This window comes from Neofelis nebulosa, chromosome 3 (genome assembly GCF_028018385.1).
Source record: "Neofelis nebulosa isolate mNeoNeb1 chromosome 3, mNeoNeb1.pri, whole genome shotgun sequence".
Classification (NCBI taxonomy): domain Eukaryota; kingdom Metazoa; phylum Chordata; class Mammalia; order Carnivora; family Felidae; genus Neofelis; species Neofelis nebulosa.
In genome coordinates, this window is record NC_080784.1 from 35,505,001 (window position 1) to 35,522,972 (window position 17,972).

The 17,972-nt window shown below is 49.7% G+C and overlaps 1 protein-coding gene across 11 annotated transcripts in view; it reads right to left on the bottom strand.

The window, feature by feature from the left end:
• Window positions 1–17,972, bottom strand: part of SLC25A37 (solute carrier family 25 member 37) — a 39,929-nt gene that overhangs the window by 14,131 nt on the left and 7,826 nt on the right. For 5 of the 11 annotated variants that reach the window (XM_058720308.1, XM_058720306.1, XM_058720307.1 and 2 more), the window contains exon 1: window positions 3,304–3,466. The exons of 3 other annotated variants lie outside the window; for them this stretch is intronic. Coding sequence is in view for 1 of the 8 variants with exons in the window: in XM_058720297.1 (XP_058576280.1) it covers window positions 3,304–3,369 (66 nt within the window). In the remaining 7 variants the exon portion in view is untranslated. Of the gene's footprint in view, window positions 1–745; window positions 872–3,303; window positions 3,469–17,269; window positions 17,409–17,972 lie in introns of those variants that run through there. 3 more of the 11 variants (XM_058720299.1, XM_058720300.1, XM_058720297.1) reach the window with 3 other exon arrangements.

Genomic DNA, 17,972 nt, shown 5'->3' on the forward strand with positions numbered 1-17,972 from the left:
TTTTTCATTTTTGAGAGAGAGAAAGAGACAGGGCATGAGCAGGGGAGGGGCAGACAGAGAGAGGGAGACACGGCATCTGAACCAGGTTCCAGGTTCTGAGCCGTCAGCACACAGCCCCACGCGGGGCTCAAACCCACGGACCACGAGATCATGACCTGAGCCAAAGCCGGATGCCCAACCAACTGAGCCACCCAGGCGTCCGTCCCCTTGATCTTCTTCAAGTTTAGGAACCAGCAGGAGAAAAATGACTCCTTCAAAGAAGTCCTTGCCTCCCTCTCCCTTCCCCCCAGATAAAAGGGGGGAAGGGGGGAAGGAGAAAGAAGCATGTGGTGGTGTGGTGATGGGGAGTTCCAGGCACATACATTCCGAAAGCCCCTGGTGAGAACCAGCATTTTAGAGCAAGAAAAAGGGCTAGTTCATTGTGCCATCGGTCAGAAGAGCGGTACCAAGACGAGGCGGAGAGATGAGAGTGGGTAGGAACATGCGTCTGCATCCATTTCCCTGCCGCCCCTATGGGAAGGTCCAGACTCCCCTCAGCTCCAGGCCACCCCGATGCTCAGGGGAAGCAGGGAGGGAGTAGGCTCTCTCTCTCTCTCTCTCTCTCACACACACACACACACACACACACACACACACACACACACACACGAGACAACAAACCAGCGAGGCGGCCGCTCTTCCTTTTGGCTGACGCCCCACAGGAGGCCCATTTTCAGAACAGCCACATGCCAACGTTCCTGGTTACCTACTGCCTCTAAAGTGTGGAGCCTGGCCTGCGGAGCGTTTGAGACATCTCTCATTCATACTCGCCAGACGAAAGCCTGAAACCTTCAGGGCCCATGAGGGGTGTGCTTCGGGGTCACTGCTGTTTCTAGGGATAAAATGACTCAGTATTCAGTAGAAAATACAAATTCCACCAAGACCACCAAAACCAAGTTCCTTGGCCTTCCAGGGAAGGAGCCACAGCACTTCTCCTGAGAACAGGCCACAGTGAGGAGTCAGACCCCAGAGCACATCCAACTCAGAAAGGGTGGCCCAAGAGGGGCCATGGGACCTGTACCTAGAGAGAAGAACGGTACCTCAACTGCTAAAAAAAAAAAAAATGGAGCTGTCTTTACGATCCCTCGTATTATGATTTGACTTTTTGACTTCGTGCATGTGCTACTTTGATTGAAAAATAAAAGGCAAACAGGGCAGGGAGAGGAAGTGAACAATTCTGCCAACGGGGGACGCGACTGTGCGCGTGGCTCTGGGAGACGGGAAGGTATGGCCCAAGGCTATGTTCAAGGGTAAATGCAGAGGTAAGGTGCAGGTGGAGAGGTCGCTCTGGACTCAGGAGGGTGGCTGGGCGCTAGACAATCAATAAACGTTTGCTGAGAGAAAGGCAGGTTGGGACTGGACGATGGGAACGGCTTGCTCAGGAGCTTGGAATTTACAGTCAAGTGTTTTCCACGGTTACGTATTGCACGTGACGGCAGCTACGGAGACGCACGCAGTAAGCAGTACAGATGGGGTCTCTCGCAGCCGGAGCAGGGATCAGGCCCAGGCAACGGAAGCCCTCCCTACCAGGTCTCATCACAGGCTGGCCTCTCTTGGCTCTTTCCAAAGCCACGGCCACAGGCAAGGCCACCACAAGGCCACCTCACACCCACTGGCAGCGGCGCACCGCATTCCCACATCCCTTCATCCTAGGAGCTGACCCTGGTTACTCCTGCCCTTCTCTAGAAAACTCTCCAGCAGATGGAGGCAGGGATGAGAGAATCCATGCCTGGCTCAGACCCAATATACCCAGGAAATACTCAAAACATCCAGTTTGCGGCCAGCCCAAAGGATTAAATTATTTCTGCCCTACACGTGGGAAAATTCCCAAGATTCCAGGTAACAGGGCTCGGAGTTCACAGAAGGGACTGGTGACCCTAGCAAGACGAGCAGGGGCCCAGGGTCCTGCGTTCTAGTCCTACACCTGATATTAAGGACTACGGTGGCCTTCAACAAGTCAGCTGGCTTCTCTGAGCCCCCAAGCCGCTATTCACAAGATAATTATAGTAATAAAAGTCATACCAACAACTATCTCCATTTTACAAACAAGGAAACTGAGGCACAGAGGGGATAAGCAACTTGCTCCAAGGTCACAGAGTACACACAGGAATGGAAGCCAGGCAGATTGGCTCCAAAGCCATGCTCTGAACCAGGAGGCCACACGACCTCTCCCTGGGGGGTGGACAGTAGGGATCACAGGTGATCTCTAACTACCTTCCTGTCTCTGATGTGCTCTGTTTCTCCTGTCATGCTAAGTCATAAATGTATACTAGTCCTTATGTGTCCGACCTCTTTGAAGAGGGAATAGTACCCTGACTATGTCAAAGTCACCAAAATCTTCACTGCTTAAGACCGCGATGCTCCTGAGGGATCTGTGTCCAGCCTGCCAGCTTATAGACAGTCACAAGCCCAATCACATGGAGCTCACATAGCTTCCCTGTTTCCCATCACTGGCCATCAGCCTGGCCGCTGATTCCAAGGGGAACAGGGTAATAGGGGCTCGTTCGATATGAACCTGTTGTCACTCAAAAAGAGCTTGAACCATTTGCCCGCCCAGGTTGTGGCCAGGAGGGGCATCTGGATGGATGAAAGCCTGGCGCTCTCTCAGTATTCAAAGGCTAAGACTGAATATTCCAAAGTTCAGGCTGCTTTCAGAGAAGAATTTAATTCACTGCTATTCCCTGGCCTCCCCGGGGCCTCCCTGACTCAGCAGCCTTGTCTATGTCATTGGCTTATAAACACCCCACCTACAAGTAAGGACAAGATGTCAGAGGCAGAACTGAAGGAACGCCTCATTCTCAAAAGTGTTTTATTTTCCTCGTATAGAGGTAAACTCGCTGAAGCACCCTAACGCCACATCAAAGAACAAATTTAATGCAAGAATCCACATGGAAGTACCCTAGAAGAACACAAAGCCACCCCATGGCACCAGGACAACCTGGGTACAGAAGAACAGGATGCGGCCACTGATTCTCCACACGACCATTCTGGTCCCTGCCTTCAGCCCTGGCCGCTCCACCATTGTGGCCTTGCGTGGTGGGGCTCCCTGTGGGCTTTTGTTTGATTTCAGAGTTCTGCCACCCACCTATCCCCCAACCTCCACTTAGTTTTCCCTAACTAGGAAACAGTTATGGGATTTGCCCAAGCTCCCAGAGCTGGTCAGCACTGTGCCAGGACTGGCCAACACTCCCAGACCCAGCCCTGCAACCACACTTTGCTGAAGATTCCAACTGTGGAAATCTCAAAAATACCTTGTTCACCCACCCGCCGGCCTGATGCTTGGATAGTCTCTTGGGGTGCGGAGTTCATCCATTCAATCAACAATGACATTTTGGGCTTCTACTCTAGGCCTGACTGACTCTGTGATTAGCGCCCGAAGACACAAAGATGTCCCCTGTCCCCGACCACCTCACAATCGAAGTCTTATTCTATTTTTCGGCTGTATGCACTTCGAGGAAGTTACTCAACTTCTCTGAACTTCGGTTCCCTCATCTGTGAAAACCCCGATGTCACGTGCTTCCTGCAATGGATACATGAGAAAACTTTTCAGCGCACAGATCACCTAGCACAGTACAGGAGGTGCTCCATAAATGTTTATCATCTTAGTCATTATTTTTATAAGGGCTCCAGCACATTCCTTAACCACCACCTATGTTAACACAAATGGCTTTGAAATCTTAATAAGAACCACCACCAAAAACTGACCTAATCTTGCCAAGAAGGTGTGAGGCTTTTCCTTCCTCCTGCTTGCTGACAAATGGCTGTTTGGCACGAAGGATCTCATTGCAGGTCTGAACTGAACATCAGATGACAGAGTAGGATAGGCTATAAACCACTCACACAACAGACCCCAAGGTCCCAGAAGGAAGCTGCCAGCCACAGGGCACAGCTGTTGAGGACACCAGGCCACAGTGCCTATGACCACACAAGGTACGGACAGGAGTGAAACCTAACCCCCAGCCCCTCTGATCAGAAAGAGGCTGGGTGGGGGTGCCTGGGTGGCTCAGTCGGTTAAGCATCTGACTCCTCATTTCCGCTCAGGTCATGATCTCATGGGCTTATGAGTTTGAGCCCCACATCAGGCTCTGTACTGGCAGCATGCAGCCTGCTTAGAATTCTCTCTCTCTCTCTCTCTCTCTCTCTCTCTTTTTCAAAATAAATAAAATGAATAAGCTGAAAGAAAGAAAGAAAGAAAGAAAGAAAGAAAGAAAGAAAGAAAGAAAGAAAGAAAGAAAGAAAGAGAGAGAGGCTGGAAAAAGCAAGGGGGCTACCCATTCCCACCAGCGTCCAGGCCCACAAGGCCAGCACCGCAGACTCGAGGGCCCCACCTGGGTCTAAACCCCATTCTGCTGCTTCCTCCTCGTACCTTTGCACCTTTGGCAAATTATTTCATTTCTCTGAGCCTGTTTCCTTATATGTGAATGGGAGATCATAATAGCACCTATGTCTAACGTCTCTGTGAGGATTAAAGGAAGTAACGAATGAATGAAAAGCCCTTTGCCTGGGGTCTGGCATACAGCTGCTACTGCTCTCATTCATGTCTGGGTTTTTGGATGGTTTTTTTGTTTGGGTTTTGTTTTGTTTTGTTTTTGCAGAAACAGCAAATTCCTAGGAAGATCTAACTTCTATTCTAATTCCTTCTTAAAATTCTCATTCCCTTGGAGCAGGGTGCCCTCAAGATCGGCCCTGGTCGGGAGCAACCCCCCGCCCCCCACAATGACTGCACACTGCGACTAGACTAGATTACCTGAGTCATCATCTGGACAGCCCGAGCAGCTTACAGTTCTGCTGCCCTCTTAACTGAAGAGAAACTGAGGCCCGGAAAAGCCAGGGGACTTGCCCACAGCACGCACAAGGGACTCTGTCCCTCCCACCCCACTTCCACATTCACCTTTCTTGGCTCTCGGTTTCTAGACGGGACCCAGCTGCTTACATTAATCCTGATTATGTAACAAAGGGAACCTGGGCAGCCTGAAAGGGAGAGGGGAAATCACCAGTGTCAGTTTACAGAGGCACCAAGGGTCCAAGATGGCAGTGCCTTGGGAGGCTCGCTCACCTGGCCTGGTTACTCAGAAGCAAGGGCGGTTCTGGAGACCTTTAACCAGTGTGAAAGTCCGGGCTGGGCTGAGCAGGAGCCTTAAGTCCCAAGGTTCCCTGACACTGCTGGCTGCAGCTCATTTCCTGGAGGTCACCACTGTGGAAAGGGCCCTCCTGTGCTCAAGGACTTGCTCTTCTCTGAACTGCAGGGAAACAGCCAGATGGGGCCAAGAGGAACCACAGAACCCTCTGTGGGCTCTGCCCCCTCTCCTGTGGTCCACCATCACCCTGCAGGACTTGGGCCCCCACCGTGGGCGTGGGCAGGTCTCCCGGATTCCGGAGGATACATCCACGTGATGCTACAGGGCACAGATGTCTCCACCGAGGATGTCTCACTTTCCTAAACAGGGGCAATCCTCCCAAACCGTGCATTTAAATGTGAGCATGAAGGGACAGAGCCCTGTTCCAAGAGTCAGAAGACCTAGCTCCTGCCCAGCCCTGCCCTCAAATCCCTGAGGAACTGGGAGCAATCTAACTAACTGGGTATCAAAACAGGTTTCCACCAGAAGGTAAACACCAGAAAGGGTGAGAAATTTCCTCTGTTTTGTTCACGGATCTATTACAATTGCAAATTATCTGTCAAAAGGATAAACGGGAGTTAATAGTGATGTCTCTAAGGATGTCCTTTTTGGCTCACACAGTCTAAATCTATGAAACTGAAAAAGAATCCTTTGAAAAACAAACGTGTGTGGGTGTGTTTTACTTGCAGGGAGATAAATCTATATATCTACCTTACTGGCCATCAGGCCTACTTGCAGCGTTAAAACGTTTACCTGTATTTGAAAGAAAGAAAGAAGAAGGAAGGAAGGAAGGAAGGAAGGAAGGAAGGAAGGAAGGAAGGGAGAAAGGAAGAAAGGGAAAGAAAGAAAGAAAGAAAGAAAGAAAGAAAGAAAGAAAGAAAGAAAGAAAGAAAGAGAAAAAGGAAAGAAAGAAAAAGAAAGAAAAAGGAAAGAGAGAAAGTAAGAATGAAAGAAAGAAAGAAAAAAGAAAGAGAAAAAGGAAAGAAAGAAAAAGAAAGAAAGAGAGAGAGAAAAAAGAAAGAGAGAAAAAGGAAAGAAAGAAAGAAAGAAAGAAAGAGAAAGAAAGAAAGAAAGAAAGAAAGAAAGAAAGAAAGAAAGAAAGAGAAAGGGAGGGAGGAAAGGGAAGGAAAAGAAACCAAAAATTGAAATGAAACGCAAGAGAAATTGCAAGCCTTGTGTACTGTGGGTAGAAATGTAAAATGGTGCAGCCCCTATAGAAACAGTACAGTGGTTTCCAAAAAAAAAAAAAAAAAACTAAAAACAGAATTACCATATGATCCAGCAATCCCACTTCTGGTTTATAACAAAAAAAAATTTAAAGCAGGGTCCCAAAGACACATTTGCACACCCGTGTGCATAGCAACATTATTCGTAACAGCCAACAGGTAGAAGCCACCCAAACATCCACCTGTGGGTGAACAGCTGAACAAATGTGGTATCTTGTACAACACTATCATTCAGCCTTACAAAGGAAGGAACTTCTCACACATGCTACAACATGGATGAACCTTAAGGACATTATGAGACAAGCCAGTCACAAAAAGACAAATACTGTATGATTTCACTTACACGAGGCACCTAGAATAGCCAAATCCAGAGACAGAAAGTGGGATGGGGGCTGCGAAGGGCTGCGGTGGGGTGGGGAATGGGGAGTGGCGGTTTCAAGGGGACAGTTTTACTCTGAGAAGATCAAAACGGTTCTGGAGATTGGTTGCACAACAGTGTGAACGGATTTGACATTACTGAATGACACACTTAAGGGCATTAGGGTGGTATTAGACACCTGAAACTAGCATAACACTGTATGTTAACGTCACTGGAATTAAAATTTAAAACTTCATGAAAATGAAAAGGAAGAAAAAAACTGTTAAGATGTAAATTTCACGTTATATGTATTTAACACAACCTTTTTGAAATCCTCAATCTAATCAATAGCTCATTCCACATGCTGTTCACAGTCTGAGATCCTGTCACAATCACATAATCCTCTAACACCTTTAACCTTCCTCTAACCCCTGAAATAGCGATTTTTGGTTTGTTTGCTTGCTTGCATGTTTTTGCCAAAGGCAACCAGGGGTCTCAAAGGCACAGCGTGATCCCCTAGACACAGTAATATTTCCGGCTCCAGAGCCTGCCTTGGAAGGAAGCACCTGGAAGGTGAGCCCAGGGACTCCTGGACAGAAGGCAGAAATGGTTAAGATGTAGAATCTGAATCTCCATCCCTTCCCAGAGGTGGCCCCCAGCCTCAAGGATGCAGTGGTTCCCTGTGACACTGGCCCATGCCCACCCCAAAAGATAGTATCCCAGGAATCAGTACCCCAACTGCTCAGGCCAAAAACCAGCCAAGTGTTTGTATGTTACGGACCGGGTGACGACACCGATGGCAGGCCATCAGAGCCGGGGAGTGCAGGGGACCCCCTGAGCGTCGTGGGTGACGGCTCTCCTGGAATCCACTCCCGCAGGCCCAGGGAGCCGGGCACCTTGAAGCCCCGCATACAGTTCTCATGTCAAGTGTGGTCCTGTCAGCTTCTGCAACAGCAGCTTCCACACCCTTCACAGAGGCCACACCTTCTGAAGCATGCCCCACTATTAGCCTATTAGCCACAGGAAGAAAAGACTTTTCCAAGCAGCCCTGTCGCCAGCCTTCTCTTGCTCATTTCACTACTTACAATTACATCAGGTGATGTGTCTGCACGCCTGTCTTCCATTAACGTCTAAGGGCATGAAGGAGGGGACTGCCTCATGGCATTTGTGATCTCAGGGCCCTGGCAGCGTGCTTTATGCAACAGACAATCAATACGCGATTGTCGAGAACTCAGAGGTGCACAAAATTTTACCCGCAGGCACATACAAAGTAGGCACTTGAAACCCCGCCGACAGCTGTCTGCGGGCTGTGTCCTGCTGTCCACGTGCTGTGTCCTGCAGCACGATGCACATCATCATCTTCTGGGGCCTGCCACATAGAGGGGCAGCCCCATCAGAGCCGAGCTCCAGAGCGTATCCTCAGCATACGCTGGAGGTCTCAGCAGGGCTTCAGGGGAAACTTCCCAGATGTTACTGAAAGCCAGATTTCACACAAATGCTAAGATCAAATTATCTCCATAATGCTGGCTGATTTACAGGTGGGTTGGGTCAGGTCATAGCCGGAGACGATGGTCTCCTGTGCTCTTCACACACCTTGCACACCAGCCAATAACAGAGAAAGAAAACCAAACGCCAGAAACACCAGGCTTGAAGTTCTAAGCATCTCAGGGGAAAGACACCGAAGGAAACATCCTGAAGATTCATATTCCAGCCTCTGGAACCCACTCACATGCACAAACGTCTGCATGTACAAACTGTTTCATAAGCTTTTGGGGGAGTCATATTTAAGTTTTACTGGATGCCGAAGGGAAGGGCAGGAACCTACAATCATGGGTGAGCTTTCATGCCGACTAAACCCTCATCCTGGAAAAGAGAACTTGGGTGTACGATTTAAACTGAAGCCATCTTGGGGCGCCTGGGTGGCTCAGTCGGTTAAGCGTCCGACTTCGGCTCAGGTCATGATCTCACGGTTCATGGGTTCAAGCCCCGTGTCAGGCTCTGTGCTTCGAGCACGGAGCCTGGAGCCTCTTTCGGGTGTCTCCCTTTCTCTCTACCCCTCCCCCACTCTCAATCTGTCTCTCTCTCTCTCTCTCAAAAATAAACAAACATTAAAAAAAATGAAAAAAAAATATAAGCCGAAGCCATCTGATGAGAAGGGTTTCCAGAAGTGAGAGCACAAGACTGGCACGGGGGGGACGCGAGTGAATGGCCTGAAAGTGGTAAAACAGCAGGGTTTTTCTCCCCACTCCATAAACATCGTCAGTGTGCCGACAGGGGTCCTGGGGCTGAGTGGTGCAGGGCACCAGGTCCTTGCCTGCAAAGAGTCTGTCATCTAGCAGGCACAGGCAGAGTAAACCAAAAGTCGCACAAATAAAATATGGCAAAGTCTAAGGACCCTGAAGGAAAGCAAAAGGACAGCAAAGGCACGAGACCTAATTTACACGTGGGGAGGGGTCCTGGAAGTGACTTGGAAGCCAAGAACAGAGGCTGGGTGAGTCAGGCCAAGTGGAGCTCAGGACAGAGGGGCTACGTGAGGCACAGGTAGTGCAGGTGGGGGGCGGCCAGAGGCCCTGAGAAGGCTGTGTCACTGGCAGCCTGCTGAGTTCCAGGGGATGAGCCCAGAAAGGCACAGAAGGACACAGAGCCCACGGGTGTCCTGAAAACATCATTTTATCCTTCAGTCTGTTCGGTCCTGACCTCCTGCCATGGATTTGCAAACAGAAAAGGAGGAAGAAAGGAGGTGAAGAACACAGGAGAACGTTTCTCATTGTGAAATCCAAATAGGAGTGCCAACCATGAGGAGCAGAGGTGTTCCTGTCACCAGGAGGGGACACGCCTGAGAGCCTCCCAAGTGAGGAACCCCCCCCAACCTGTCATTCACCACAACGCTCCCCCCAAACACTCGGGTCATCTGGGCTAACTCATCTGTGCTTCTGGCAATGCTGTGTGACCTTGGCCATGCCAGCTGACCCCTCAATGACTCAGCTTCCTGGTAGTGAACTTGTAAAAGGTCCCCAGCAGGAAGGAGTCAGAGTCATAAACAGGGCCTTCCAGAAGCATCTGCTACATGTCTTCCCTTGATTCCAGGGTGGGGCTGTGACCATTCAGCATTTCTGGAATTGCCTGAATGAATGGTTTGCAGCCTTTAAGCATTGTACTTGGAGGTTTAAGTAAATCAAACAGACTATAATTTCTAGGCAGGCACTCTAGGATGCAGGGACCCCAAATGGTATATTGGCAGCTGACTCTGGTCCCTGCTCCTCAGCCCCCCTAGCATTCCAGGGCAGGGGTCTTCCGGTGTCCTCCTACAAACAGAAGTGCTTGTCCCTCTATACATTCCAAGTCAAAAGGGGGTGCCCAAAAGTAATACTGCCCCATGGAAATAAAGAGTGGAGGGACACCTGGGTGGCTCAGTCGGTGAAGTGTCCGACTTCAGCTCAGGTCATCATCTCACAGTTCGTGGTTTTGAGCCCTGCGTCAGGCTCTGTACCAACAGCTCAGAGCCTAGAGCCTGCTTCAGATTCTGGGTCTCCCTCTCTCAGCCCCTTTCCCGCTCACACTCTGTCTCTCTTTCTCAAAAATAAATAAACATTAAAAAAAAAAAGAGTGGAAAAAATTTAGAATCTTGCCATTTTACAGATGAAGAAACTGAGACTGGGACAAGTGACATGTTTTTCTCAAGGTCACTCAGCTGGTGGGCCCCTGGTTATCTTAAGCCAATTACAATTCACCCTAAAATACAAATGTTTCATGTGCCTGTGTTCACAAAGAAAAGGCTTTTTTGCCTTGCGTTTTTCTCAGTTCGTTCCCTGCCCTCCAAGCTCAAGTCCTGAGTTGACAAAGTTCTCCCTGTCCCTTAAACTGGCTGCTCACAGATCACAAATCTGTTTTCAATTTAAAGCAGTTCCTGGTAAAAGTCCAGCTTTGCAGTGACTTTCGGTTCTTAGGGTCTAGAAGAGAATTTCAGAAACTTTCTTGTGACTGGATTATCAGAAAATACAAAAGATCCCTGAAAGAGACACCCACGGGAGGTCTGAAACGAGACTTTCCAACTCAGGGTCAGGGGCAGCACCACCAGCGGGCTCAGCAGCCTGCGGAGGGACAGTAATGGAAGGTGCTGCCACCTGAGGCCATCCTGGCTACATGGCCATCACCACAAACTGCACGCACTTCCAGCCCCTCCTCCACCTCCTTCGGAAACTTGGAAGATTCTTCTAGAAGCACCGAAGGAGCTAGGAGTCTTCCAACATGTCAATATACTCCTTGTTGTTATTACACTGTTCTTACAGTGAAAAGTCACTTTTGAGGCTGATATTCTTAAAGCTCTAAGTGCCAACCATAAATATTCAGTAATTTGCAAAGCAAGTTCACGTAACGCTTCACCCTTCCTGGCCTGCGTGAATACGTGTACGTTAATTCAGTTTATTATCTGAGAAGCCAGGAAAAAGTTTATTATCAAAGATTCCAGGGGAAAAAAATTAACACAATTACATTAAGAGAGAGCTCTCTAGTCTCACGTACTTTTTAGGATTTTAACCATTTCACTGACGGCTCCTGTCCCGACCGGGCACTTTCTATGGTATAACTTGAACCAGATCAAATCTTGGCTTCTATCCCGACCATTTCTTCTGGATAACAGCTCAGCATTGTCCAACGACACTGAAAAGGCCCACACACGTCCTCCTTCAAAACACTCAGCAAATAGATTTGGTAACAAAGACCTCCTGTGCCAGGGGAATCCGCAGACACAGAAACAGAGGGCTGGCCTCGGGGTCAGCCGATTCTTGTCCATGTCACCGGACTGGCCTTTTACAGAAACAGGACTCGGTTTCCAGAAGCTGCGAGTTCCAGGAGCTTCTGTCTAAACCTGGCCTCATACAGACACCAGGGGAACATTCCTCAAGTTTCAGGCTCTTTATCAAAACTGCCAGGGACTGATGGACGAGCCGAGGGACTGTACTCTGCGTTTTATAGGAAGCACCACCGGAGCCAGAGAGGCTAAAAAAGGAAAGAGAGGACAGGGTAGAGTGTTCAGCTACATAGTTGCCTTTAAAAAGTGCTAAGGAATGACATGAGAAACTGAGTTTCAAGAAAAGGTCCAGGTGCCATGGGGCTCCAGATCAATCTCACTGTTTGTCGAGTCTTTCTCTCATAACCCTACAAACTGTGACCTGTGCCAGTAAAGGTCATTCAGGCAAACCCTAAACCTCCACGAGTCATGTGACTGTATTTAATTTTTAGCCACTTCTCTGGCTGCTGCTGCTGCTGGCATTTGCCACTAATGCTACCCATTAATTATGAACCAATTATGAGCAGAAATGCCTTTGACATGACAGCTTTCCTCCCTTCCTCCTGGTTTCCGCCCTCCTCGGGGCTTTAGCGCTGCGGTAAAAGTTCCTACTCAGGGAGGAAAAGCCACCAGGCAGTCGCTGAGTGGCCAAACGGAATTAAAATCCCAGAACACGGGGGAGGAAAAGAAGAAATTTCAGAAAACAGGGGTAGAAAATTTCAGAGCAGGGGGGGCAGGTCCCCTGTGGAGCCCCCAGTGTGGTGACCTCAAACCACAAAAACTTTCTCTGCAGATTCTGCAGTCAGGAGGCTCAGGACAGAACCCCAAAATCAGAGTGTCAGAGGGGTGCGAGTGTCCTGCTTATGGCCAGGCACCTCGGGGACAGGAAGTGACAGCCTAGGGGAGAGAATCACATGGTTTTGTTCTAGTATCTCTGTCTCCTTCGGTCTAGATGTGGATCCTGAGCCATTGCCCCAAGGGGCCCTTTCCTGACCCTTCTGGATGAGGTTCCGGGCCCCTGAGGACAGGCTCAACACCTCCTACAGGAACGACTCATCCATACGTCTGTCCTCTGGACCACACAGGGACTTCCGTGGGCAGAGACCCCAGAGGTGTCTCGAGCCTTCTGGCTCCCTCATGCCCAGCACCCGTGCCCACTCTCCACGTGCCCGCCTCCTTAATTAATTTGGTCACCGAGTGAAGTCCAGGGGCCGAAGTTACATTTTTGCAAATGCCTTTCAGCTCTTCCACGTTTCTACGAACCGAGCTGACGCAAGCCCACATTTAGCAAATAAGCCGTGGAGACAGTGACTAAGGAAAGAGACCGGCTCAGTTCTTCAGTTAAAGACACGCCCCGGGTTTGCCACACACGTACACACGCACCAACGTCTTTCCTTTGGGAAGGCTTCCCTGCTCTGGTCGGACTCCTTACATCTGCTCGTCAGCTCCTTTCGTCCAGGCTCGTGACGGCCCTGGGACATCCCTGGGACATGCCCCGCTCCAGGGGAGTGGAGCACTGCAAGCCAGAGGCAAGGCCTGGCGCGTCCCCCTCCCGAGCAGGCCTGGCTGGCAAGCTTCCCACGGGCTGCCGGTGTCTACGGCCAGGCCCCGGGCAAGCGAGGCGCCGGCACTGCCCTCAAAGCGGGCAGCACGAGGAGACGAGGACTGGAGGACCTCGAGACAAAGGCATCTGTGTCCTACCTCCTTCCCCTCTTACTTTCCTGTGACCGCAGTCGTGAACAAACAAGGAAAACCGAGACACGAGGGACCCAGATGGGAAAATCCCCAGCCCCATCTGCCTGGCACGCAAGGGGCAGACTCACTTAAAAAAAGGACAAGCGAGCACATAAAATGCAAACCCCCCCCCCCCCCCCCCCCCCCGCCGCGAGATGAACGGGGCCCGACGTCCCCTGCACGTGGCCTGGTCACTCACTAGCCTCAATCTCAGGAGCCACACGCAGCTCCTCTCCATGCCAGCCCAACGGAGTCAGTGTTGGGTGTGTTGTTTTGAGCATGCTCGGAGTACTACCCGGCGAAAGAGGCGGGAGCAGGCTCCCACCTGCTGGTCTTTCCTCAACAGATGGGAGACACTGTGTAAGGAGAGAGGTGAAGTGCCCGCGGCCACGCAGCTGCAGCGAATCCTACAGCGGCTGGAAGAAGAGCCCGTATTTTCCATTGCAGGGAGCAAACCTTACCCCTTTAACAGGATCCCAGTCTGATAATAAATACCGTGACCTGGCACCTGCAGACAGCTTTATACTTTTTCAGCAGCAGAAAGGCTCGTTCGCTGCAAGCCTGGCCATCCTTTCTTCCTGGATGCACTAAGTAGACCTACCAGGAAGGTAAGTCAGGCATCGCTACCCTTCCCCGTGTAAGATAAGAAAACTGCTGCCCTAGATCAAGGAACTCTGATGTAGAGCTCATCCCAACAGGCCATCTTTATACCATGATTTGCAAAACGATTCTCAGGCCAGTCCAAATTCAAATCACTATACTGAGCCCAACTTTTCAACTCCCTGCTGAAAAGAGAAGGTGCCTCTGCAATTCACTCCAGAGAGTGAAGCCACGACTTACCTACAGCAACAACCATTTGTCATCATCCCCTTGCCCTCTGTACTGGAGTATCTGACCAAAGAACTCCTATGTATGTGTTGGAGCCCTGCATTCCACATCATACTTTCTGACCAAAGAACTCCTACGTATATGTTGGAGCTCTGCATTCCACACCATACTTTCCCTGCTGGCTCTCCCTTAATTCCAATCCCTCCCTCCCAACAACGTGGCTGGGGCCGCATCATCTGCTCCTCTCAGAACCCAGCCCAGGGGCTCTGCGGCCGTTAACATGTGAGTCTACTCCCCACCTCACTTGTTGCTCTCACCTGCTCCCTTCCACATTCTCCCCCCTTAGCTCTGGTGTAGCAGAAAATGCTATTTTTCTGAAGCTGAGTTTTCTCATCTGTGAAACGTGAAACAGTACATGCCTTTTCCCACCTTCAAAGGAGAGCTAAGAGAATCAAAAGACAGAATGCAGATCGAAACAATACAAAAATACTGCAATATACAAGTGCAGAAACTACATACAGGCATAGGCAGGCCTTCAAGTAATAACGCTTTTAGAAACAATATAGGAGCTAAAACGAACTGAGTGCTTAACAGGTACTGACGCTATTCTTAACACTCTAGGTGTGTCATAATTCAATATCATAATTCTCATAGCAACACTGAGGTGGGTCCTGTTATTATCCCTGTTATTACAGATGAGAAAAATTAGGCACAAAGAGGTTTGTCTGGGCACCGTCCCCAGGCAGTCTGGCCCCAGACCCTGCGCTGTTAACCTGAGCTGCTCTCAATCATTAAGTGTATTGCCTCTGATACGATCTGTCATTATCTGGGCAGGTCAGGGTTTAGAAAAGCTGCTCACAAATGGGATCCCACCTGATCCCAGCCCCGTCAAATAAGGAAACAGCGATGTTAGTCTAAGACTAATATTAGGGGAGTCTGGGTGGCTCAGTCAGTTGGTTGACCCTCCAATTCTTGATTTTGGCTCAGGTCATGATCTTACAGTTCCTGAGATTGAGCCCTGTGTCCAGCTCTGCGCTGAGAGCTTGGAACCTACTTGGGATTCCCTCTCTCTCTCCCTCCCTCTCTCTCTCTCTCTCTCTCTCTCTCTCAATGCCCCTCCCCCACTTGCACATGCGCGCTCTCTCAAAATAACTAAACATTTAAAATAAAAAATAGGGGTGCCTGGGTGGCTCAGTTGGTTAAGCATCCGACTTCAGCTGAGGTCATGATCTCATGGTCCGTGAGTTTGAGACCCGTGTCGACTCCGTGCTGATAGCTCAGAGCCTGGAGCCTGCTTTGGATTCTGTGTCTCCCTCTCTCTCCGCCCCTTCCCCGCTCACACTCTGTCTCTCTCTCAAAAATAAATAAACATTAAAAAAAACTGGGGGGGGAGGGGCACCTGGGTGGCTCAGTCAGTTAAGCATCCAATGTTGGCTCAGGTCATGATCTCATGGTTCATGGGTTCAAGCCCCACGTTGGACTCAGTGCTGACAGCTCAGAGCCTGGAGCCTGCTTCAGATTCTGTGCCTCCCTCTCTCTTTGCCCCTCCCCTGTTCACATTATGTCTCTCTCTCTCTCTCTCAAAAATAAGTATTTAAAAAATTTTTTTTAATTTCTTACATAAATAAAATGAAATAAAACATAAAAAGAAAAGGCTAGTATTAGTCTATTAGACAAGGAGGCACTAGCCTAGAGAAGTAACTTGGCCAAAGTTTCAAAGCTGGCCAATGGCAGGACCAGGACTTAACTTCCTAGGGCCTACCCTGCCCCAATTGGGTGCCCTTTCTAGGGGCCTCAAGGCCAGCACAAGCCTGAACACACACACACCCCTGCCCAAAGAAGCATCTCAAATGTAGCCCTTATAGCCAGACCAGGGAACAAAAAAGCGGTCACTATGAGAGATCAGGGCAGGGCTTTTGCCAGCCAGACCTCGGGTGCCACTGCTCTGTGTCTCTCGCCCGATGCGTCCCATGGATCCAGAAGCCCCAGAGAAAGTCCCCTCAAGTGACACAAAGCTGCAGCCCCTCAACTTGACCCAACAAGGGCCAGACATTTCTAAAGCTGTTATGCAATTCTTGCTTCAACCAAGCTGCTGCTGGGATCTCTATTTCAACACGTTTTGTTTTCTCTTCAGAGAGAAAGCATGAATGTGAAACCATAACACCTCTTAGTGACCAGACAACGGCCCTTCCCGACCGTCTGGGATTACTGGTAGGGTGGAGGATGTTTTCAGAGTTACCTTCTGGGAGCCGATTTCAGCTTCCAGAATGACTAATGACCTCAGGAGCAAGGAAGAGGACTGGGGGGGGGGGGGGGGGGGCGGGGGACGGGTGGTACAACTGAGGGCCACTGTCTCCTCCAGGGGAAGGAGCCAATTCAAGATTGCTCAGCAAAGAAGCCCAAAACAATACTTCCCGGCAGGCTCCAGACCTGCAAGATGGCAGCCTGAGTCCAGAGTCCAGACACCCCAGACCTTGTGCCTATTTGAAAGCAAATACCAAGTTGGGCCATTCTTCTTTTCAGAGAGAGCCAGTCCTGCCACCTTAGCTCAAGGTCTAATTATAGGGAGCAATGCCCCAGGAACAGGGGCCGGGACTTATTTTTGTTGCCTGATGTCTAGCACCAAGCCTGGCAGGGAAGGAGCTCAGTAAGTGGGGAATGAAGTGGGTGGCCAGATGAATTAACAGCCTCACTGGGGGAAACACTGAGACTTGCGAGTTCTACTGCAAAAAAAAAAAAAAAAAAAAAAAAAAAAATACAAAAGGGCTGAGAAAGTCTTTCTGTGGGTAAGATCCACATGGATTCAAAAACCACACATACACACACACAAATAAAATTAAAACTAGCATTTTTTAATAGCATATTTCAAAGCACTTTCGTCCCCACATCTCTATAAAACAACCGTGTCTGCATCCATTCAACCGGTATTCACAGAACAGAATACCTTTATCTGTCTTGCTCTGGCCAACACGTCAGAGCAGGAGAGGCTCTGGGTATCTCACACTACCCAAGGTTCAGGCTTTATTCTGAAAGCAACTAGGACAGCTGGGGGAGTGGGCGGAGAGAGACACCATGTGACATGAGAGGCAGCCGATGGGGCTGGGCCTCAGCCCCCCTTGTGGGCTCTGCGGCACTTGAAGAACAGGCTGGATTTTCCATTCCAATCAGCTAACCTTACCTTTTAACAGGATCCCAGGTTGATAATGTCATGCCCTGGCACCTGCAGAGAGCTTTATACTTTTTAAATTGTGTTCATTGTTTAAGCGCGGTTCACTGCAAATCTGGCTGCATTTTCTTCTTAGAGGCAGTAACTGGACCTGAAAGGTGGGCAGGACGGGCACTGTGACTCTTCCCTGCTTAAGAAAACTGCAGCCTGCCTAGAAGCTGGAGGCCTCAGAGGTGAGGATGACCAGGAGTGATTGACAGTAATTCATTCAACAAATCCTTAACTGAGCACCTACTATGTGCCGGGTGTGGTTTCTGGCAATGGGAACAAACGAGAGAACAAAAGAGCTAAAAGATTCCCGCCCACTGGGAGCTTACATTCAAATAAGGGGAGACGAACCATAAATAACATATAAATAAACGTACAAAGAACACAAACAATAAATAAAAGTAAAGGGCACTGTGTGTTAGAAGGTAACACACGCGGTGGAGAAAAACAGCAGAGCCCGGCAACGGGGAAGTGGGGGCGAGGAGAGGGAGGGCATACTCAGTCGTGACTCGGGTGGTCAGGGAAGTCATCACTGCAAAGGAGACAGTGAGTCCCCTGAAGGCCCCAAGGTGGCCCCAACAGGAAGGAGAAGAACAAATCAAAGAGCTATCACAGATGCAGAAACGGAAGGGTCTTGGAAACATACAGGCGGAGGGGGGAGAGTGGG